This window comes from Vanessa cardui, chromosome 10, assembly GCF_905220365.1.
Source record: "Vanessa cardui chromosome 10, ilVanCard2.1, whole genome shotgun sequence".
NCBI lineage: Eukaryota > Metazoa > Arthropoda > Insecta > Lepidoptera > Nymphalidae > Vanessa > Vanessa cardui.
In genome coordinates, this window is record NC_061132.1 from 10,671,809 (window position 1) to 10,696,662 (window position 24,854).

At 32.3% G+C, this 24,854-nt stretch overlaps 1 protein-coding gene and 1 long non-coding RNA gene across 2 annotated transcripts; both read left to right on the forward strand.

Annotated features, from left to right (window-relative positions):
• Nucleotides 1-1,344: 1,344 nt before the first annotated feature.
• Nucleotides 1,345-11,380, forward strand: LOC124533272. The gene is made up of 2 exons (XR_006966686.1): nucleotides 1,345-1,569; nucleotides 11,117-11,380. It is a non-coding gene; the product is annotated as an uncharacterized LOC124533272 (long non-coding RNA).
• An 8,252-nt stretch (nucleotides 11,381-19,632) lies between these two features.
• LOC124533166 lies at nucleotides 19,633-20,734 on the forward strand. The gene is made up of 2 exons (XM_047108334.1): nucleotides 19,633-19,934; nucleotides 20,236-20,734. Exons 1-2 carry the CDS (start codon nucleotides 19,801-19,803, stop codon nucleotides 20,390-20,392), a joined length of 291 nt encoding a protein of 96 aa, XP_046964290.1. The 5' UTR covers nucleotides 19,633-19,800; the 3' UTR covers nucleotides 20,393-20,734.
• Nucleotides 20,735-24,854: the final 4,120 nt, after the last annotated feature.

Here is a 24,854-nt window from a genome sequence, read left to right on the forward strand (position 1 = left end):
TTTTACGATATTGTTATCTTAGTAACACACAGGCTTCTGAGTAAACTACTAAGATTCTTTCCATTTAATTTCAGAAAAATCTACATTTCGAAGCTTTAGCTAATATAATACTTTTAAATTTTTTAACCGTCATTTTACAGATCTATACTAAAAGTAAAGCCTACTTGAATAAATCATATTTTTTTTTATTGTATTTTTATCAATCAAATACAAACAGTCTTCAACTGATAATTATAGAATAGATAGATTAAACATTTATGAAATAAAAGATCTTCCCACAATCAAGGTTGAAATTTATAAGCTGGTAACATTTTGTGGCTGTCAAACTTATGATGTTGAAGTATTTTTTTAATACGGTCCACATGAATGTACCACGATGTAAGATCATACAGCCAAACTACTTTATAATGTATTCTTTTTAATATTTAATAAAATATCAACTGTACAAATAAATCTCATTTAATTAATTTTAAAGATAAAATTTATTAAACAACCAGAAATATTACTAACCAGAAAATATTACTATCATAATTACCGTGTTAGGTGTTACTAAAAACATTTTACCACAAAAACGCAATTCCGAAAATCTAGATATTGATCCTGTTACTTTAAGGTTTATGTGTTTAGAAGTTCCACGTAACAAAGATATAATTTTTGAATAAAAATAAAATCGTTATTCGAGGGACTAACCTAGAACCCTATTTATAGAAAAGAAGAATTAATTAAAAGTATTCCAAGATTATCACAAAGAAACACACCATCAATGTCCCTACTATGTAGTTGGTACTGCTAGACTAAAACGATTTCACGATATTCAATTTCTAAAACTAACTTGCATTAATTAAAATTTTGTTAGTATGGTGGATAGTTCATTATGCACATGAAAATATAAATTAATTAAATAAATGTAACTAAGAGGAATTGAAGGCATAGAAACATAGAATAATTATTTTAGCTGAATTATTTATTATAGCATATAATACTGTTTGTGGAATGTTTTTATTTAATTAATATATAATAATATTATTAATAACTACATTGAATTACTGAATACTAAGATGATTGGTAGCGTTTATAAAAGCAGAAGTGCTCTTTGTTACTTCTTCACGCTGAACCGATTTCGACAAAATTTTATATGGATATGGTTAGAGTCAGGGGAAAGGAACAGGCCACCATTTTTTAAATTCATCCTTGGAGAAGGTAAAATGAGGTTAAGGTTTGTGTTCTAAGTAAAACTTTACAAATTTTGCGTTAAGCCGCAGGCTCAGCTAGCTGACTAAATATAATCTATTCCAATGCGATCATATTGCTGATAAAATAAAAGTTGATGCGTATTATTTTCACTTCGTATATTCAATAACAAATAGTTTTAAAATCCCCCACATCGATACAAAACAACTTTACAACTTAATCTCGTTGATAAGAGTTAAGAGTGATAAGATATAGTGAGATAAACGCACGATGATTCCGTTTTGAGATCAAATGAAGAGTACTCTCTGTTTCTTGTTGTTCAATTATATATAATTCATCATAAAATCAATTTAAATATATTATTCTGTGCGTTCAGAGGTAAGTTATTTTAAATTTTACTTATTCATCGTTTAAGTCTACACTAATAAGTGTTATTTATTTGTTTATTTCTAAGTATTTTAGAAGTAATTGTCTTATTATCTATATGTTTCTTTATATAGTATAAAATAATGAAACTTCGCCTTATGTTTCCGTAATTTGCATCAAACTGATTAGCTATTCGATTCTGAAATAAAATTTCTCCAACAAATTATTATCTCCTAATTAGTACCAAAATGTATATTAAAAGTTATAATTATTATGATTCTATACAAAATTATACAGATAAAAAATGTTTCGTAAGTAATTATTGATTTTTCGTGTAGAATATAATATATTTTTATCGTTTATTATTGATTTGCATTGTATCTCTCTTTCTTTAGACGAATCTACGCTCCGATCCAATGGATGATATACTTTTTTAAATGTAATATTAGGAAAACCTTTCATAAGCAAATAAATAAAACTACTTTTAATCTGTATTTATATGAATATGGTTTCAGCCAGTATTGAAACAGTTTATTGAGGAAGATTAATCGTAATTAATAAAAAATATTACGATGTTTGATCATAATCAGCTAAATAATTGCTGATATGAAGATGATGCGTACATTTATGCATTACTTATACTATAAAAGCAGGTACGCCTGATACGACGTACATAAATTTTCCCACAATAATGCGGAAGCATATCGTAACATTTTATTTTATTATAATGGTATCATTGTCATTGTCATTAAAAAACCTCTATTTAAGATAATTAAACTTTTTTTATAAAATTACCTGGAAAGTAAGTACTTTTCTTATATTAAACAGCGCTCGCGATCGCCGAAACGTTAATTTTCAAAATTCAAAATCTAAATCTAAATATTCTTTAATGAACTTAGCTCATATATGTACTGTTGTTGTTAAATTAATTTGCTAAATCAACAGATTTTTAATTCGTCTAAACATACATGATCAAATCGAAGTTATAAAAATCTTACTCGACTTTTGTAAACACAATTTTGAAGTTTAACGTTTTAACTAATCGAATTTTCAATCGTTATACAATAACGTATATAGGATACGTTACAAACCTACAAACGTATCCTTACCGTATTCATTGAGTATAGCTAAAAATTCTGCAAATATTTTAATAAATACTGAGTGAAAATAAAGTCCATTTACATCTTTTGTAGCAAGATACTGACGTTTTGTTATGCTATCATTTTAAAGATGTAGGTGCTATTTATTATTTATCTCGCAACAGATAACAATTCTGGAAAACATAATGTGCTAGTATTGTTATTTTCCGAGTTATTTGTTTTGGAAGTCTCATTAGATTTTATGTATTTTACGTCTCTCTAAATAATGATAAAAATCTATACTAATATTTTAAATTTTTAAGTCTGTTTTTAAGTAACGCTTTCACAGACAAACCCCTGAATCGTATTTTATAAAATTTGGTTTGTAGCAAGCTTTAACAACGAGAAAGGACTTATGCAATATGCTACTTTTTGTATTTAATACCTAGTTGTCGCGAAGTAGCGTGCGACAACTAATATATAGGATTTTTTTAATAGATATGGTTAGACGGTTGATATCGAAGCTGCACGATTGACTGAAATAATGATGGATTATACTTCTTGTTAATCCTTTCACGTACTTTATTAAAAATTTGGTTTCATTAAATAGATTTTGGTTTTCAAAAAGATCTTATGTCATATATTAATGTAACAAAGAATCGAGTAAACCCAATAAAGGAAGAATAGAGTCTGCAAGATCTAAATACAGATACTAAAAATAATAATAATATTTTATAATATATACTACGGTAAAAAGTATAAATAATGTATAATGTTATAACAATAACACAATTAGTATAATCACTCGGCAGTGAAAACCACAAGGGCAACTTGCAATTATTATTCGAATAAAAATATGTTCATATATTAAATCGAGTCATCAACGGTGTGTAAAAACATCATTTTCATTTCGGTGCTCATTATTAACATACAAATTTCATTCAGTATAAAAAGACCGCGCTATTTAATTGTACCTATCATAATAAACATTTAAACATATTTAGTAAACAAATGAAATGGAAAATTAAAAAAAAAATATTTATATTTTTTAAATGTTTTATCTGTGTCGTATAAAAGATAACGTGACGTAAGAAAGATTACCGTATTGCTGTATAGGGTTACATCTTCGTGTAGTTGTTAGATTTATTTCATAAAAAATAATTCGTGAAGCAGCATTGTAGCCAATTCTGCAATAAACTTGTACACGATATCGTTGCCTTTCAACCGTTTTCCTATTCTTCCAACAAAACTGTCGATATTGGATCAGAATATGTTCAGAATAATAACCTAACCGATATAAATAAGCAAAAATCGAAGCCAGATCGGAGTAGAATCAAGAACGTATCGTAACCGTTGAATGCTAGTAGGATTTCCCCCTGGCCAGTTACCATCTGCTATCCAATTTACCCATCTGCCTTCCAACTTTAAATAAGAAATACAACAAGTATGCAAATAAAGTCACCACTACACTTTCGATAACAATATGTTAACTTAACATATTTTATCTGTGGCATATTCTTGGCAAAAAATTTACCGATCAAAAAGGTTGAAAAATGGTGCAACTTATCTTTATAAAAAGTAATCGTTACAGGCAAGAACTACAAGTAGATAAATGGATAGTATTTTCAAAGATTCTGGAGATTACATGATGATAGATAGATAATGAAATATATCACAAAATTTTAAATTAACATGGTTATTTTTATTGGTAAAGTTATTAATTGCGGGATATTTACCATGTTTTTTTATTTTTATTCGGTGGAGCGCGATATTTCGACATTATCTACGAATGTCTTGTTCACAGAGACGAGACATTCTCGTGAACAAGACATTCGTAAAAAAGATGGTAAATATCCCACAATTAATAACTTTAGTAAATCACAAAAGTCTAATATACAATAATATATACATAGATATAAATTTTTGTTACCCTTTTTAACATAAAATATCAAATTGATACTTTTGTGATTTGTATTTTCTATTAAGAATATTTCAACTGAGTTATCTATAGTACGTACTTACCCAGTAAAGAATTAATATAATACATAGATATATTAATGGTTTTTAAGGGTTATCTATCGTTTATATCTTTCAATCGACACTAGACAGTCTATATATAGATAGATAAGAGTATATATATTCTTGAGTAGCAATGTATTCAGCCGTGTAGTCATAATCATGACAAAGCAAAAAGAATGGCATGAAATTCCAAATTAAAAAAAGAGATGACGGGTAAAGTCCTAAGGAGTATTTGAAGTTTATCTATACATATAATAAAATTGGACTGTCTGTTTGAAATATTAAAATAACACGGCACATATACCAAATTAATATTTTTTACAATTTTTGTCTGTCTGTCTGTCTGTTTGTTCCGGCTAATCTCTGGAACGGCTGTACCGATTTTGACGAGACTTTCTGCAGATAGCTGATATAATAAGGAGTAACTTAGGCTACAATAATAGTTAAATTCAAACGCGTACAAGGTTGCGGGCACAGCTAGTTTAAAATAAATCAGAATATAAGCTTTTAGAATTCCATAATGAGTTGAGATGCGACAGTTTTAATGGGTGATAATGTGATATAACTGCTTAGCGCACGAAATATATTACGCTATAACGAATACAGATTATAATATATTTTATGTGATAGAAAGGAGCATCTACGTTCCTTGCGGTTTCGCGTTTAATTAAATGGCTCCCCCTACCACCGGTGCGAACTCAACAGCTGACAGCGAGTGCGTGGAATAATGAAAGATTATATATTTACATTAAAAAAAATATCACAAGGGAAGCGTAGTAACTATGTGTATATAACTATAACTATTATTTAATATACATTACTAACGATCCGGCTTCTCGCAAGGGTATAAGATAGTAAATAACGTTAAGACATCACATTAGAAACTTCTAAAGTTATCAGCGTTTCTTTACTATATTGTCCATGTCTTATACACATAAACCTTCCAAAAGAATCAATCTATTTATTAAAGAAAACCGCATCGAAATCCATTGCGTAATTTCAAAGATTCAAGCATATGTACATAGGGATAGACACCAATAAGCGACTTTGTTTTATACTGTGTTATGATGATAACAATAATTATGACAGTGATGATTATACAGATTACACTACGAAATGCATCGTAATTGTTTTCAGTATTAACTGAAAAAAAGTAATAGGGCAACATATTTAAAACATGCAACACTCCGTTCTATTGCCTCCCCTGGTGACTGATTATAAATGGTGAATATACGCAAATACTTCTAGTATTTGTACCTCAATTCCACGCGGTCATGATTTTTTATCGAATGATCATCGAAAGGATTTGAAGGCATCAATTATCAGGACTATGAATTAGATGCGAAAAAATCTTGGAAATCCAGAGTAATAAACATGATACCTGAATGATACGAATTTTAATCTAAGCCTACAAATTCTTAACAGTAATGGTTTAATTAATTTACATTACATTTCTTATTGGAACTTGCGACAGTATTTAAAAACGGCTTGATAAAGCCCATTACACAATGAAAAAAATAAGAGATAAGGAACAAGGAATAAGGCTACAACTTATTTTTTGACATAAATGTAGTACTATTGTACTGAAAAGAAATATATATTCAGTGTTAAAAAATACATACTGTGAGAATGATTTAAACTCGTAGTAGGGGTCTCGCCAGCAGTAAAGTGCAGTGTTACTTTCGATGAGAAAAAGTATATAAATTTTCCATAAAAACAGTTATTAATTTTCAAATGAGCGGTAGTGTAGTATAAAATATTTATTACTTAAGGGATCTCATCAGTAAAATAACACTAAGTATTATAATTTATTTTATAGAACGTATTTAATTCTACTAGAAAATCTCTAATTACCATTACTGCATAAATTTAAAAAACAATGATTACACTAGTTACTTCTAAGTACATATGAAGGCATGACATTTTTGCTTTTTTTATATGACTAATGTAAATATATTCCTCATCACTACAGCACTATGCCATATGGGACTCTAGATTCGGTTACCCAGTAAAACTAGCTCCTCTTAAGGTTAGGATTTCATTCGGCTCAAGCAGGTTTTATTTCACAGACCACGACATTAAATAATACCATAATTTGTGGCCGGATTTCAACCTACAGTCTTAAGTTGCGATCCACGCGGTGTCATTTAACATTGAGTATCTTTATTTTAATAATAGTAGTCGCCTGCGGCTTCGCACGCGTTTTAGCTTCATACCGAATTTCATTAAATTCGGTTCAGCTGTTTGGTCGTGAAATGGCGACAGACGGACAGACAGAGTAACTTTCACATTTATAATATTAATAATATAGATAGAGGTTTAGAGTCGAGATGGCCCAGTGCTTAGAACGCGTGCATCTTAACCGATGATTGTGGGTTCAAACCCAGGCAAGCACCGCTGATTCATGTGCTTAATTTGTCTTTATAATTCATCTCGTGATCAGCGGTGAAGGAAAACATCGTGAGTAAACCTGCATGTGACAAATTTCATTGAAATTCTGCCACATGTGTATTCCACCAACCCGCATTGGAACAGCGTGGTGGAATATGTTCCAAACCTTCTCCTCAAACAGAGAGGAGGCCTTTAGCCCAGCAGTGGGATTTGGGAATTTACAGGCTGTTGTTAGATAAAGGTTTTGGTGACATGTCACATAAATGAAACGAAGAGCCTAGAATGTCATTCAATTATCTATACGTCTAAACTAATATTATAAATGCGTAAAGTCTGTCTGTCTGTAGCTTAATCATTGAACCGAAATTAATGAATTTTGTCATGAAAACACGATATTTATACGAAAAACTATAAATAAAGGAGTATTTGAAGTTTATCTATACATATAATAAAATTGGAGTGTCTGTTTGTATTATCAAAATAGGCATTTTTACTCAATGCATATGTATGTATAAAAGTAAAGTAAAGTAACAGCCTGTAAATTCAAACTGCTGGGCTAAAGGCCTCCTCTCCCTTTAAGGAGAAGGTTTGGAACATATGTATGTATACACGGTACGTATACCGAAATAACATTTTTTCGTCTGTCTATCTGTCTGTTTGTTCTGGCTAATCTCTGGAACGGCTGTACCGATTTTGACGGGACTTTCTGCAGATAGCTGATATAATAAGGAGTAACTTAGGCTACAATAATAGTTAAATTCAAACGCGTACAAGGTTGCGGGCACAGCTAGTTTAAAATAAATCAGAATATAAGCTTTTAGAATTCCATAATGAGTTGAGATGCGACAGTTTTAATGGGTGATAATGTGATATAACTGCTTAGCGCACGAAATATATTACGCTATAACGAATACAGATTATAATATATTTTATGTGATAGAAAGGAGCATCTACGTTCCTTGCGGTTTCGCGTTTAATTAAATGGCTCCCCCTACCACGGGTGTGAACTCGACAGCTGACAGCGAGTGCGTGGAATAATGAAAGATTATATATTTACATTTTAAAAAATATCACAAGGGAAGCGTAGTAACTATGTGTATATAACTATAACTATTATTTAATATACATTACTAGCGATCCGGCTTCTCGCAAGGGTATAAGATAGTAAATAACGATGTTAAGACATCACATTAGAAACTTTTAAAGTTATCAGCGTTTATTTACTATATTGTCCATGTCTTATACACATAAACCTTCCCCTTGAATCAATCTATCTATTAAAGAAAACCGCATCGAAATACATTGCGTAATTTCAAAGATACAAGCATATGGCCGAGTCGAGATGGCCCAGTGGTTAGAACGCGTGCATCTTAACCGATGATTGCGGGTTCAAACCCAGGCAAGCACCGCTGATTCATGTGCTTAATTTGTCTTTATAATTCATCTCGTGCTCAGCGGTGAAGGAAAACATCGTGAGGAAACCTGCATGTGACAAATTTCATAGAAATTCTGCCACATGTGTATTCCACCAATCCGCATTGGAACAGCGTGGTGGAATATGTTCCAAACCTTCTCCTCAAAAGGAGAGGAGGCCTTTAGCCCAGCAGTGGGAATTTACAGGCTGTTGTTGTAAGCATATGTACATAGGGATAGACAGCATTAAGCGACTTTGTTTTATACTATGTTATGATGATAACAATAATTATGATAATGATAATTATACATATCGCACTACGAAATGCATCGTAATTGTTTTCAGTATTAACTGAAAAAAGTAATAGTACAACATATTTAAAACATGCAACACTCCGTTCTATTGCCTCCCCTGGTGACTGATTAGAAATGGTGAATAAACGAAAAGACTTCTAGCAATAGTACCTCCATTCCACGCGGTCATGATTTTTACAATAGGTATTGATGTGTTATATTTTCGTTTATACTACCTTAACTTCAAATCTTCACTTTTTCCCTATTGGTATTAATAGAATGATCATCGAAAGGTTTTGAAGGCATCAATTCCCAGGACTATGATTTAGATGCGAAGAATATTGGAAATCCAGAGTAATAAACATGATAGCTGAATGATACGTTTTTTAAGCTAAGCTTACAAATTCTTAACAGTAATGGTTTAATTAATTTACACTACATTTCTTATTGGAACATGCGACAGTATTTAAAAACGGCTTGATAAAGCCCATTACACAATGAAAAAAATAAGAGATAAGGAACAAGGAATAAGGCTACAACTTATTTTTTGACATAAATGTAGTACTATTGTACTGAAAAGAAATATATATTCAGTGTTAAAAAATACATACTGTGAGAATGATTTAATCTCATAGTAGGGGTCTCGCCAGCAGTAAAGTGCAGTGTTACTTTCGATGAGAAAAAGTATATAAATTTTCCATAAAAACAGTTAGTTATTAATTTTCAAATGAGCGGTAGTGTAGTATAAAATATTTATTACTCACGGGATCTCATCAGTAAAATAACACTAATTATTATAATTTATTATATAGAACGTATTTAATTCTACTAGAAAATCTCTAATTACCAATACTGCATAAATTTTAAACATAAAGATTACACTAGATACTTCTAAGTAGATGTGAAAGCATGACATTTTTCCTTTTTTTATATGTATAATGTATATATATATATATTCCTTATCACTACAGCACTATGCCATATGGGACTCTAGATTCGGTTACCCAGTAAAACTAGCTCCTCTTAAGGTTAGGATTTCATTCGGCTCAAGCAGGTTTTATTTCACAGACCACGACATTAAATAATACCATAATTTGTGGCCGGATTTCAACCTACAGTCTTAAGTTGCGATCCACGCGGTGTCATTTAACATTGAGTATCTTTATTTTAATAATAGTAGTCGCCTGCGGCTTCGCACGCGTTTTAGCTTCATACCGAATTTCATTAAATTCGGTTCAGCTGTTTGGTCGTGAAATGGCGACAGACGGACAGACAGAGTAACTTTCACATTTATAATATTAATAATATAGATAGAGGTTTAGAGTCGAGATGGCCCAGTGCTTAGAACGCGTGCATCTTAACCGATGATTGTGGGTTCAAACCCAGGCAAGCACCGCTGATTCATGTGCTTAATTTGTCTTTATAATTCATCTCGTGATCAGCGGTGAAGGAAAACATCGTGAGTAAACCTGCATGTGACAAATTTCATTGAAATTCTGCCACATGTGTATTCCACCAACCCGCATTGGAACAGCGTGGTGGAATATGTTCCAAACCTTCTCCTCAAACAGAGAGGAGGCCTTTAGCCCAGCAGTGGGATTTGGGAATTTACAGGCTGTTGTTAGATAAAGGTTTTGGTGACATGTCACATAAATGAAACGAAGAGCCTAGAATGTCATTCAATTATCTATACGTCTAAACTAATATTATAAATGCGTAAAGTCTGTCTGTCTGTAGCTTAATCATTGAACCGAAATTAATGAATTTTGTCATGAAAACACGATATTTATACGAAAAACTATTTTCATTATCAATAATTGTTTTCTATCAAATAGTACAAAAATACTCAAGCTTACTGCCTCAATATAATAGGTAATTAATGTTACTGTAACGTATCATGTTTGTAATATCGGATAGGAATATAACATGACACGTAGATTTTTGTGATATCGTAAGCACGTTACCATTATGACGTCATTCATTCGTGTTTCATAATAACGTAATTTGTATGAAATTTTTGATTTTATAAAAATATCACGTGATACAAACTTTGAGTTGTGTACTCTGTAGATTATTAGACCAATGCTAAATATGTACTATCAAATCATTATATACGTCCTACTATTATTGGTTTACTAGTAATATTAAACATATAACAGTCAAGGCATCAAAGATTTTAATTTTGATTTATTTATCGGCGACGTCAGTATGACGTAGAAGACATTACGGTCACAATTTTTTCAGGGAATATCGAAAGGAAAGATATTACGAACGTCATCATGTCTGATAACGGGTTGATGCTTTACTCCTCTTTATACTATTATATAATATAACTATTAAAATAATGGCTTTGAAATTTTCAGAAATGCCGCCTCGTCAGGACATAGTGGTGCAGGTGGAGCGGGTCCAGGTGCAGGCGTCGCCTCCGCCTCCCCCACCACCTGGGCGACTCCAGCGGCCCCCTCATGACCACCCCTCGACCTACATCGACAGGAATGCGCGTCAAAGGAACAACACGCAAAGAACGGCGCAAGCTAATAGCTAGAAATTTATTTTTAACTTTTAAGAATTCGATTTAAGCTAATATCATAACTGTAAATTATTTCGAAATATAATTTTACTAAATACATTGTTTTTTTTAGATATTGCTGGAGATCGACTTTGATAATTACTGTCCCGGATATTCGCTTTTGACTAACAATTAAATTTTTGTCGAATATAGACCTTAGTGCAGGCTCTGCACAATGTGGGCGGGTCCTATCGACTCATAACCATAGTCCATAATCTACCGTCAAACATTCAAAGCCAACTACAGTCATACTAAGTTTATATTGCTGTTTTCCTGTTCCGGTTGAGTGAGCGAGTGTAATAACAGCCACGAGGGAGTCATAAGATCTTAGTCCATACAGCCATCAGGTGACCTATTTGCTTGCCGGCTTTTGTTAAATAAAAAAAAAGTATTTACTGATTGTTGATGGAACGGTCAGTAACCTAAAGAACTAATATTAAATTGTATCGTTAAAAACTTAAATTCACTATAATGTTATTAATTTTGGCTAAAGAAATAAGTAAATATAGTATGCACATATACATTACACGTGCAAAAATAAGGTACCTTAAAAAAAATGTTAATGCAAAATTTATGTCATATTTTTTTTGTAGCGTGGTTAATGGTTTACCGCATAAAATTATTATTTCTAAAAGTTTGTCGTAAAACGTACCATAAATTTAGCTCACAGAATAGGTACACTTCGGTTGCTTTTTCAGGAATATAAAATGCTCTTTGAAAAACACTGTTTCAGTAAATATATTTTTGTATTAATTTATACTAGTTGGACGATATTGATCAAATTTTACTGACGCCAGATTAGCATTATGGTAGTTGCATCCCTTATTAAGATTTATTTATTAGAATTCTAAGATCACAGAGTCAATGTCGGTACTTCTAGAAAAAAATCTAAAACTATGAGATAAATTATTTTCTCACGTTTAATTGGTTGAGATTATATTTATTTGTAATATATTTATTTGTTTAAGCTATGTAAAGCTACTTTAAATTAATTGTAATTTGTATTTAAATAAAGCTACTTACAACGATATTTAAATTACTTCTCAATATATAAATATTTTCTTCTACGTGACTATTATAGTTAGAATGAAGCTACTATTGTTAGGAATTACCTATATATGCACATGTGTATAAAGTATTAAATTTATAATTATATATATCATAACGTTCCATAAATATATGAAATTTAAGTTTTGTAATGTAAAAATTAAATAGAAAACGAATCTTAAAAAAAAAGTCCATTCATCCGTGTAATTAAAAAAAAAAAAAAATATTTGTTTGTAATACTTGTTTTTAAGATAGAATAATGTTCGTTAATTATCTCAATTAGCATTTATAATTAGCCACGTCTTGATTCCGAACTAAAGACGGGGCATTGCACTGAATGTTAAAAAAAAAAAGTTGCATTGTCAAAGTGACATGCATGATGGAAGCATTAGAAGACTCAAGACAGGAGCCAGAAGGAGACCGGTCTAAATAGAGCTATGTTAGCGCGGCAGGTGTCATTATTCCCTCGTATAATTGATTGGCAAATGGCAACAAACAGTAAAAATAAACAGCCGCAAACGCGGCAACTCGGCGAATGGCGGTGGCGGCCGTGCCGTGCGGTTGTGCACGGAGCGGCAACGTCGCGGATCGATCGACCTCCACGCCGCGGTCGCTGCCAGCCCACTGCGTGAAAGCAACTTTAAAAAGTTTCCTTTTACTGGCAGCCACTAAAACTCGCTTATGAGCGCTATGAGCGCTGGAAACCCGATCGCTGTTATGTCTTTTTAATAAATGTGAGCCTTTATTAGATATTTTTAAAGAGAAAATATATACATCTACTTTATTATAAGATATGTAGTTCATAGTTTATCTCCAATTTATTGGTAAAACCAGCAGATGTTTTTGCAGTTATATTCCATTTATTAAGAATTGAGTTAAAATGAGGAAAAGCTAAGATTTAATAATTGTAAAAATGTACAATTACAATACAATATTAAAGAAATCGTACGCATGAAATTAAAATAAATACTAGTTTTGAATTTGTACAAAATATCCTAATGTAAGCAATATGCTTGAAGCTTTAATAAAGACTAAAAAAATATTATATAAAAAAAATAAAAATATGTAAAACGCTACAATTTGTTAAGTGTACACAAAAATTTTAGATGTCAATGTAAGTTGTAGTAAATATGAACGTTAAACCTGGTTGTTGGGTTATTCTTTATAAACTACATAACCACATTTTACCTGCAACGTATTATTTAAATTCGTCCAATGCAACCTGCATGCTGCTTCTTCGTCTCCCACATGTACAAAGACAGATACAACAAACAGCGATTAATTTAAAAAACTAAATTTCAGACCTTAAGATGAGTACGTTCAAAAAATTGCGACACAATATTGAGTGAGTGAGTTCGGGGTCAATGAAATGAGCAAATTGATAAACTGATGATCACATTATTACTAGAGTGAGCCGTGAGGGGAAAAGTGCATCTGTGTTCGCGCTTACATTTGTAAAGCAGTATTACATTTACAGCTAGTCCTTGAAAGTCGTCGTGGTCGAAATTTGGTCTAGGAAACGTTAATTCATATTTAAAACAACACATATACAAGTACTTACACAGTATGAATCATGCAGATTTTCATAAATTTTTCCTTTATATGGAAATATTGAAAGAGCAGTTATGTACAACTAAATATCTCTACATCATTACATTGTCTAAAATAAAGCCCCTTACCGCCATCTGTCCCTATGTATGCTTAGATACTTAAAATTACATTACGGTTTGTGATGCGGTTTTTTTTAATTGATAGAGTGATACGAGAGGAAGGTTTTTGTATATAATTCATGGACAATATAGTAAAGAAACAAGAAAAAAAATGAAGCCAGAGCTTGTCTCTAGTCTTGAATAAAACACCGTCCAGATGCACGGCCCGTAAAGGCTCAAACTTGAAGGCTGAGTCGCCCAATATTGAGTGCTCGCCCCAACGGTGGCGTTGTAAAGCCCAGTAGGGCCAACAGCACAACTACACACAGACACAAAAAATCACGGTGCACAGTACTTGTATGCGTGTAATAGTGATCACACGACCCGACACGCACAAAGCGCCGGTCGCTCCAGAACGGTACCGGTAACCGTCAGCATACTAAACATGCATGACGGAACGATTATGACGATCAGTAACGTGATCTCGTGAGATCGTCCGAAGTCGGTATCTAGTTGTGATCACCGGTTTCTCTTTTACAAAGTCTTAAATTAGCCATATATTTTCACTATTAGTTGTATATTTTAAATTTTTATTAAGAAGATATTGTTTAAGCAAATATAGTAACATCCATTAAATGCCTGTAGTTATACTATATGTCATGCACATCTTCACGTCATCATCTTAACTCTGTTACGAGCCGTGATTTTTTTGCTATATTGCATCTTCGTAAATTTTGGTCGTGAAATCGAAAAATTATAAATGATCCTGGATCGTCTAACAGCGTGGGGAATATTACAGTCCACGATGATAAGACTAACTAAGTTAATTTCCGTATTTTCACTTTCATTGCATAGAAAAAGAATTTTATATATTAATATAGCAAGGATAATGACGATATTACTGACCGAAATCAATATTGCAGACACGTTAGCAATAATCTTTTAAGTTTTATTATATACACGCGTCCCAGCTTTGCACGGGTAGAATGAGATCTACCTTAAACAAACATCTTTCCAATTGCATAAATGCCGAACAACTCAGGAGAGTCTTGTAGACGCATAGAGAACAAACTGATAAATGATTTGTTTAAGTTTTACTATTAGAGTTTGTGTATTTTCTTTAATGAATAAACATTTCTGATTCAAACAAACTTTAAAGCAAAATTTGAAACTGTCTATTTTCGTTGTTGTTTATTTCTGAAAGCGTTGCTTTTCATTGGGAGTAGCACTGTTATGTTCGCCTGGTATTTTTTCCTTATACAACAGTTTTCTTTGAGCTATTTTTAAACTTTCATTTTCTAATTTAAATCTTTTCACTTTCCTTTTCTGTTTTTGTAAAACAACTTAAAATCAGTTTTCCTTTGTGCTTGTTTCTCTTATTGACGCTTTAAATGAATTGTAGGAATGTCGAATATTGATTAACTATCGGTAACAGCTACGTCATGTGAAGCAGCGAACCTAACGCTCCCGCGGGGCTAACGGGCTAGCTAAGCAGAGAGAAAGACCACAGTAGATGGACACTAGGAGAGGCCTATGTCCAGCAGTGGACAAGAACGGGCTGATGATGTGATGATATGATGATGTGAACGTGAAGTAGATCTTCTATAACAAGAGACATCATGTTGTACGTAATACTAAATTATTTCCCCGATAAACCATCTAAAATAACACAAGATATATTTACAATTAGTAACAGGTAATGTTGTTTAGGAAAATATATTTTATGAATATTTTGGCCAGTGAAAAAAAACTTACGTTGTAATATAGCTTCAAGGAGTACAATTTTAAGATTAATCTAAAAAAGTCTCAATAGATACGTCACAGCATTTATAATTGTCATACATCGATCAGTCGAATCCAATTTCATGATATGAACAAATATTTATACGAGCCCCAAGCGAAGGAGTGTCGAAAACAGATATGTACACGTGTCAAACGAAGGAGTGTCAAAGTTTTTTATCCTTTCTCGACCTCTGGGTGTCAGGTAGAACAAGTCGTCACTGAAATGTGCTGAGCACATGCGAGTAAATTTAGTTGGCAAACATTCATCATCCCTCTGTTCTTCTTGGACAATTTTTATCCATTCTTCTTTCAATTTCAGTTCATTTTGAATATTGACTTACCTACTATATGTGTCACTAACCTTTTGTATGGAATCGATGTAAAGATTAAGTACATATTAATTAATTTGACATTAATCGGTATGTTTATTGATGGACGGAAATCTATGACGTAATGAACGAACGAAGGGTTCAGTAGCAATTTAGTCAGCTTAGTAAATTATACTAGGATCAATATTTCAGAAAATGTCGGTTAAAATGTCAAGCGCATACCACTTATACACTCGGCTAACAACATATACAATTGTACAAGACACATACGTAGATTAATGTCATGCCATTCTTTATAGCAAAGTATAATAAATAGGTCTACGACTCATAGTGTTCGTGTCGTCAACACGCCCTTAAACTCTAATTAAATTTAAATGTGAAAGTGTGTTCGTCACCACAATATTTACTATTTTTTTGGATTTACCCCGACTAGGGACAAAATGTTAAACTTGAACAACAAAAGAGTTAGTGTAATAGATCATATTTGTCAATATCCATCAAATCTATTAGCATCAAAGGCAATACGTTTGGAACATTTCAGAATGTAATACATACATATACATAGAGGCCTCGCGTTTAAAATTGCGGTGATATCTCCGGAAGTAATCTATACTTCTTCACTAATGTTATAAATGTGAAAGTAACTCTGTCTGTCTGTCGCTCTTTCACGACGAAACCGCTGAACCAAAATTCATGAAATTTGGTGTTAACCAAACATGAACTCCAAGACAGAACATAGGATACTTTTTGCCTAACTCATACCAACCAACACCGTGAAACGTGAGCGAAGCCGCGGCGACAAGTAATCTATAAATACATGATTAAATGGTAGCCAATCTATTAAAAAATACTAATCCGAGACCTCGTCCTCACGATCGCCAATTTGTCGGAGCGGTGATACGGTTTTCGAGAAAGGGATTGGAATTAAAACTATTGGAACTGTAACAGAGGTTTGTCTAGAACTGTTTGCATGTTCTAAATTGAGAGATATTTCAGCCATAGTGTATTCATCTTGTATGGTACTCTCATAATAACTATTTTGACATATTATAAATAAAAAAAGAAAATTGTTACGCTTATTTGATATCAGCAATTTTGCCACATACGATGAGGGATAATTTCTTCTGGATTTAATTATTTTACTCATAAAATTAGGATAATAATATTACCAGTATATTAGAGGCAAATCGACGAAGCCGTCTTTATGATCTGTATATTCATTAAATATTCATTAACAGAATTTCTTAAATACTCAATTGTGCACAATATTTTATTCTGCATAGCAATAATTTCTTGAAGTCTCTTGAAATCTCCTTCGAGCGTGACCGGGCTTAAACGTTAAAGCATATTTTTTATAAATAACTTAATTTGCATACTTTGTATACATATTCATATGCTATTTATTCCCTATCATTACTTATGTAATAAAGAAGTTCAATAACCATCTTACATAGAAACTTCGCAGGAAATACGACATACTATCTTCCCCTCCCCTAACGCCCGCATTTGTTGGGGGGAGCGACTTTAGTTAGCTTACGTGCAAACCAAGGGTATAAACTAAATCTATTTTAACTTTCATCCAAATCCGTTCTGCAGTTTTTGCGTAAAAGAGTTACGAAGATCAGATCCATCCAGAGTTAATAATAATATTATTAGTAGGGTGTAATTTTTCGTGTTCCTATCAGATTTATCGCCCTATTAAAAATTAAGCTTGAGTTATCTCCACTTGAGTTCTTAGAATAAAATATACGTTAGCAGTAGGCATAGTGCGAACTGTAAATAACTTTATAATTATTTTAATAGCTCAAATGCGATGCATCACCGCCATGATTTATAGTTACTGACAGATTAATGGCTGCTGTCGGTGTACCTACACTTTAAAGACGCAAATTTAAAACAGTGCAAATAAATTTACGAAGTGGTTATGACAACTACATTTTAACAAACTAAACGCTAACTTAATTTGTTTGTAATCGTGCTAGGTTGTTATGTTAAGTAACTTAATAATATTTTTCAGATAACTTATCATAACAGTGATCAAATCCAGGTCAATTGACATATCTGCAATATGTTAATATTTATTTTTGTCTATTCAAGCCCTTCAACACTTATTTTTAATCGGTTTTCTATGATCAATACGTCCAATTTCGAATTAGGTTAGACTAACTAGTTCAACATTTAACCTAGACAGAATATAGCTTTAATCGATCAAAGTAACTGTTAGAACTGTATGTGCAAGTATGTCTATCTCCAAGACATTGCTCTTTTTACCTTTTCCAAGATTCTGAGTTGGAAACAATGCTTTTTTTAATTTAAATGTTAAATAACTATGTATGAAAAATGTATACGCAAGTAAGAACATTGTTTAATGTAAATTCTATTGAGTGAATATATTAGAATAATTACAGAAAACATTATTAAAGGTGTTTAATTTAATTCTAATAATATATTAGGTACCTAGATGGTTCCGTTTGTTGTTTTATTTTTCTAAAATATTGCAAGTTGTCAGTGTTAAGTCTTTCTACAAAACGAACGGGTTGACAGCGGTGCGACGTTGCCGCTCCGTGCCTTACTAACGGCCAATACGGCATCGAACTTAGGTGCCGAGAACGGCAGTAAATACTAATACACTGCCAAATGCCAATAAAACGTGGGAGTCCTATCGCCTTTAGGTTTCAAGAAAAATGTTATTTTTTATTTATTTATATTATAGGCTGATTATTTGCAGTTAACGAACAATTTTGTATAAGCTTCGAGTAGCTGATCAGAAAAATAAGTCTATTTTAGTATAACAGCCTTGTTAATTATAGTATGAAATAATAACCTATCAATCAATTCAACTTCCTAGAATAACATTTAAATTTAAAAAATGTTAATTAGTGAAAAAAAAACAGCATCATTACTTGAACCGACGTATTTACGTTACGTTGTTTTTTTTTTAATTTGTTATTTGTAATTTTCATTTTTCATCTCAATTAGCTTTGGAAAAATAAAATAAAATTGTAAATAAATTTCTTATAAAAATAACTATTTTTAATATGGCAACGAGTCTTTTTGTTCGAATGAAAATTTATAATACCGTATGTGACGTCTGTCCCTAGCCTCACTATATATAGGCCATTGCTTCCGATAAAATGATAAATATGATAAAAAAAATGTCAAAATCGTACAACGTAAATTCACCATTTTACTATGAACAAACAAAACATTCTCCATATTATTAGTTTGAATTTAAAACAAAAGCAAATCTTTAGAGGTTATTTGACATGGAGGTCAAGCAGTACCCGGAGAAGATCTTAATAAAAAATACACGGATGGGGTCGCCGAAAACAGCTCATGAATTTATAATAATTCGGTATTTGACATGGCTAACAATTAAATAAGAAAATAATTGAATTATGTAGATTTCAAGACGCTGATTCAGAATAACTATGTCAATTTACAAATTAAACATTTTAAATATTTTTATTTCTTAAAAATAAATAAGAAATTTTTCATCTGTGCAATAACAAAACTCAAACGGCTCACTAGCCAATCAGAACGCGTGACGTCACGATTCAATAAACAAACAAATCTTGCTTGGTCTGTCAAACAAATTGCACTGTTACTTTTGTACGGTGGTGTTATTTTATTAATAATTTTGTGTTGATTTTATTAGTTATTCAGTCAAAATGCAAGTGGAGAAAGACTTTATAAAAACTGATAGTGCTAATCTGCCAAAAGTTGATTCGTTTATGATTGCAAATTTCTTTGCATCAAACCCGGACTTCTATTCTGCAGAATTTAGAAACGTGAAAACTTCAGTGTAAGTATAAAAGACGGTATCTATCTAATATGCATATATTCATAATGTTCTAATTCAATCGATGTCCTTAGCCTTAAAATTTGATATTTTTTGTCATTATTTACTTTGTTGGTTATGTATGTCAAAAATATATTTCGGGTTATATTGCGATAGGTAATAATTTATAATTAACTGAAGCAGTTTTAGAATGCAAAAAGTGTCTATCAAAATATAACTACTAATACATTGATGCGTAACATGGTCTGCTGACCATTTACAATGTTTTTTCATAATTATTTTATTGAAATATTTCTATTTACAGATCATCAAGACAGTCCTATGGTGATGATGCTATTGGTTATGTTCAATTAAAACGTGACCACACTCTGTGCACCGTGAAATGCAGAATATGCCCTGAGCATAGAGTTCGTCAGACATCATATTATGTCAGCATGGTTATAGATGAAAAAGTAAAATAAAAAAATATTTATCACTATAATACCAGTATTTGACGACTAAATAAATGAATAATACTCACATCAAAATGGTCCTCGTAAAAATAAATTGAAGATTTAGGTGATACAGTGGACGGATCGCGTCGTGCTAATTGCAGCCACTTTTTACGAAGAGGCCCCGATTGTGGCACATGAATAAATAATTAATTGGGATTTTTTATTGTTGTACTTGTACAGCAGGGAACTGTGCAAACTTTGTATGATGACGAAGCCATTTCTTCGAGATTTCAAGAAAAACAAGAGAAAAACAGTTTACACAGGATCATTCACTTAACTGTTTATTGAATCATGACGTCACGGCCTAATTTGTCACTTGACTTGCTTATTTGGCGGGAATTTTGAATCGTATTATTTAAAATGACTGTTTTTGTTATAAATTAACTTTAAAAATGAAATAAACAATTATTAAACGTATCTTTAGTGTCCTAAGAATACAATAAAATACTTTTTATAAAATTGTCAAACACCCAATTGTTCTTGCCGGCTTCATAGAATAAACCGATTTCCTGGAAATGGATAGACCCGGGCAAAACTAGCAACGCTAGCTAGTTGAACGTTATATAACTACAGAACTTAACTATAATTTGGATATTACACTGTCGAACGCGGACAATGACGACCATTTGCCTAACGACGTTTTGATGACGCGCGTCAAATCTGCTTACAGATTAAAACAAAATCTATTGTTTTGGGTAATTTTATAGCACTTGTCAAAATGGTATTTTTTTATATATTATTCAAATCGATGTACTACAGGCTACTTTAAAACACAAAATATTTTTTTATATATTTTGTTATATAACTTACGTTCGCGTATACCGGGAGAACGTGACATTTCCGACAAGCTCCAAGAAAGCAGGCTTCGCTGATTTGGGCATATCAGAAGAATATCTCTAGAGTACATAGTACAATCTTAACGTTACAGGGTCAAGAAACAAAGAGCGACCTAAAACCAGACGGACAAATGTGGTCAGAAAAGATCTTAGTTCCTGCAATGTTGATTAAAACGATACGTCAAATAGAGCGAAGTGGAAGCAAAAGAGTAGGAATGCAGACCCCACCATCAGACGGGAATAATAAATACACAGGAGAGACAGAATTTGTTATATACCTGCTTTAATAATAGTTTGAAATAAAAAATATTACTAAATATGTTTTCAATGATGTCCTGGATTCAATCCCCTGGGTCGTGACAGTAAAGTAAAAAGTTTTTGCGTTTTTCTGTCGAGTTTGTGGAAACAGACCGGTGTCTAAAAGTTGTCAGTTTCCAAACTCTTAGGTAAAGCCGTCTTGAGCCTGAACTTATTCCGGTCGTATTCGCCATCAAAAGAGTGAGAGAATTGTGTTTTATCACACACGTATAGTAGGACACAAATTAGATGTAGCACCGTAAAATGCAATGGAATGAAAATAAAACCGATTACTGCCGATTTACACAACCAATAGAAATAGCTCCCTATCGCGCCATTCGACGCTATTCGTCGCTATAGATTCACGCGTCACAGAAAACAAGTGCATGTAAATCGACGCGTCAAATTGACGAATATATTAGGTCATATGATATTACACGTTATTACGTTTGTGCAAAGATCATATTCGCATGAGAAATAAATATTGATAATTTGGGATAGCGTACTCAATTCGGATGTGATCGGTTTTACGAATTTTGCCGATGCGACATCTAAGTTGTGTCGCACTATACGTATAGTACGACACAAATTTGATGTAGCATCGGAAAATGCAATGGAATGAAAATAAAACCGATTACTGCCGATTTACACGACCAATAGAAATAGCTCCCTATCGCGCCATTCGACGCTATTCGTCGCTATAGATTCTCACGTCAGAGAAAGCAAGTGCATGTAAATCGACATGTCAAATTGACGAATATATTAGGTCATATGACATTACAAGTTATTACGTTTGTGCAAAGATCATATTCGCATGAGAAATAAATATTGATAATTTAGGATAGCATACTCAAGTCGGATGTGATCGGTTTTACGAATTTTGCCGATGCGACATCTAAGTTGTGTCGTACTATACACACGTATGTGTCATACGTACATACATATGCGTCATTCGTTCCGCACATTGGGCTAGTCGGACTTGAGAATTGAGTCAGTTGAGAAAAAGTGGTCAGTAGGACACAATAATACATAAGTATATGTTAAAAAAATCCAATATTGGTGTAACTAAGCATAAGCATTGTTGGCATACATATATAATACAGTATACGATATGATCTAATATAAGTACCAGTCTGATAAATTAAGTAGTAAATATTATGTGTTCCAAAATTTTATTTTTATAGGATATGTTACTATACAGATACAAATGGCTGAAATGAATAGTTTGAACTTAGAAAATGTATATTACGATTCAGAATTTAAATATCACATAATTTATACTGACAAATATTGGTAGAAGCAATTGTAATTGTTAATTGTATACTTGGAACAGTTAAGTGTAAGTAGAACGGGAATAAACGTAATTAATTTTGATGTTTCATCAACAAACAAATAGACGTAACAAGAGCAGATAAACTGCTATCACAATAGTCGTTAACCCAACTAAACTAAGACGAAAGCATGTAAATATATAATCTATAACATTCCTTAAACAACGACAGTAGATAGCTAACAAACATATAGATAAAACAAGTATTTACTACGCATGACTTTTCTTCCAGTAGTTGTCGATAGATACTTGGGATAGGTCCATAATTATTAATACAGGTCAGGCGATCAGATAGATCAGATATATATAATATTAAACATTTCTATACCTTATAGGTTCTGGTCATGAGATGGCCCAGTGGTTAGAACGTGTGCATCTTAACCGATGATTGCAGGTTCAAACCCAGGCAAGCACCACTATATATATGTGCTTAATTTGCGAAGGAAAACATCGTGAGGAAACCTGCATGTGTCTGATTTCATCGAAATTCTGCCACATGTGCATTTCACCAACCCGCATTGGAACAGCGTGATGGGGTATGTTCCAGACCCTCTCCTTAATGGTAGAGGAGGCGTTAACCCAGCCGTGGGAATTTTACAGGCTGTCACTTACTTACTACTTTTATAGGTTCTGGTCTACACTATACATATATTTTAAGTGCGAAAATGACATCTTCTTTCTCTTTGCTTAAACCGCCGATCCGACTTAGATGATTTCATATTTTGGGATGGACATATCAAATTAATATCTTTCATTTACCCCTCAAGAAGATAAAGTCGTAAGTGCTATAGGTAAAGTTCTTTAACTATAAAGTTAAACCACAGGTTCAACTAATTTAAAATTAAAACAAGAATGAAAACATAATCCTAAACAATTCTTGGTTCGGTATGGAAGCTATAACATAATTAATAAAAATATTAAATTCCAACAAATACATTTAAAATCAGACAAAGATTCCTCCTGTTCACCCATATAACACAAATTTCAAGACTTCAGGAGAGAATGGACTGTTAACCTGTATAATTAGTAACTCTTTCTGTTTTGCCAATAATTTGTAGTAATAAAATGGTCTACCTAACTTGCCAACAGTGATAAATAATGTCTAAATTTAATATCTGAAAAAAATTACATTCAATTCGTTCGTTCGAAGTCTCTTCTTCAGGATTGTAAATACAGTTATAGAGAGTTTGGTAAAAACCATGACTTGATCTTGAAGCAATACTTAAGATTTTCTTAACACACAACTTTCAATTATTTGCAGTGAAATGCAATGGTATAGCATAACAGTCACAACATTGAAGGCAACATAACTCTCGAAAGGATTAAAAATATATTAATCGCAAGTATAAAAAAGCGGCCAAATTGGAGACGAAATTATTCAACTTCATTTCACATTTAACTTTGCGTTTGACGTATGTAGGTTGAGCGCAAGAAGAAAAAGAAATACTTTCTAAAAAAATGCTCTGTTTTTGCAAAAGGCTTTATATTTACAAACATGAAATGTTTAATTATTCAATCAACAGTGAAATATGTCAAAGTAATAAAATAGATTTGTACAACAAAACTCTTTAAAGTTGAAATGTATCTTAGTCTCTAAAATTCCTTTAGAAAAGTACGTAGCAGACTTGGTCGTTTTCCACCGGAACGAACCCTCTTTTCGCCCAATCGAGCTTGAAGATGAACTCTTAAACTTCTGCCAACTGTCATCTTCAACCGTCAGAACAGTTCTCGATCTCAGGAATGGAGTTATACATACTGATAAGTCGCAATCGTAAACATTTCAAGGGATAAAGTTTAAGGAGAAATTAGAGAGATAATTCCATCACAACGCTTTAATGAAGAATCTCTTAGTGGCTGATTTTTATATTAGATTTTATAACATACAACCTGTACAGATACTTGTTACCAAATAGTACGCCCAGATGGTTCTGATCCAGGCAACACTGCCGAATTTTTGTTTGTTTAA

Bases quoted from the DNA above. Each gene is read 5' to 3' on its own strand.
- LOC124533166 (XM_047108334.1), top strand. From the start codon at position 19,801: ATGCAAGTGGAGAAAGACTTTATAAAAACTGATAGTGCTAATCTGCCA. The intron at 19,935-20,235 runs GTAAGTATAAAA...TTCTATTTACAG, and splicing joins AGAAACGTGAAAACTTCAGT to ATCATCAAGACAGTCCTATG.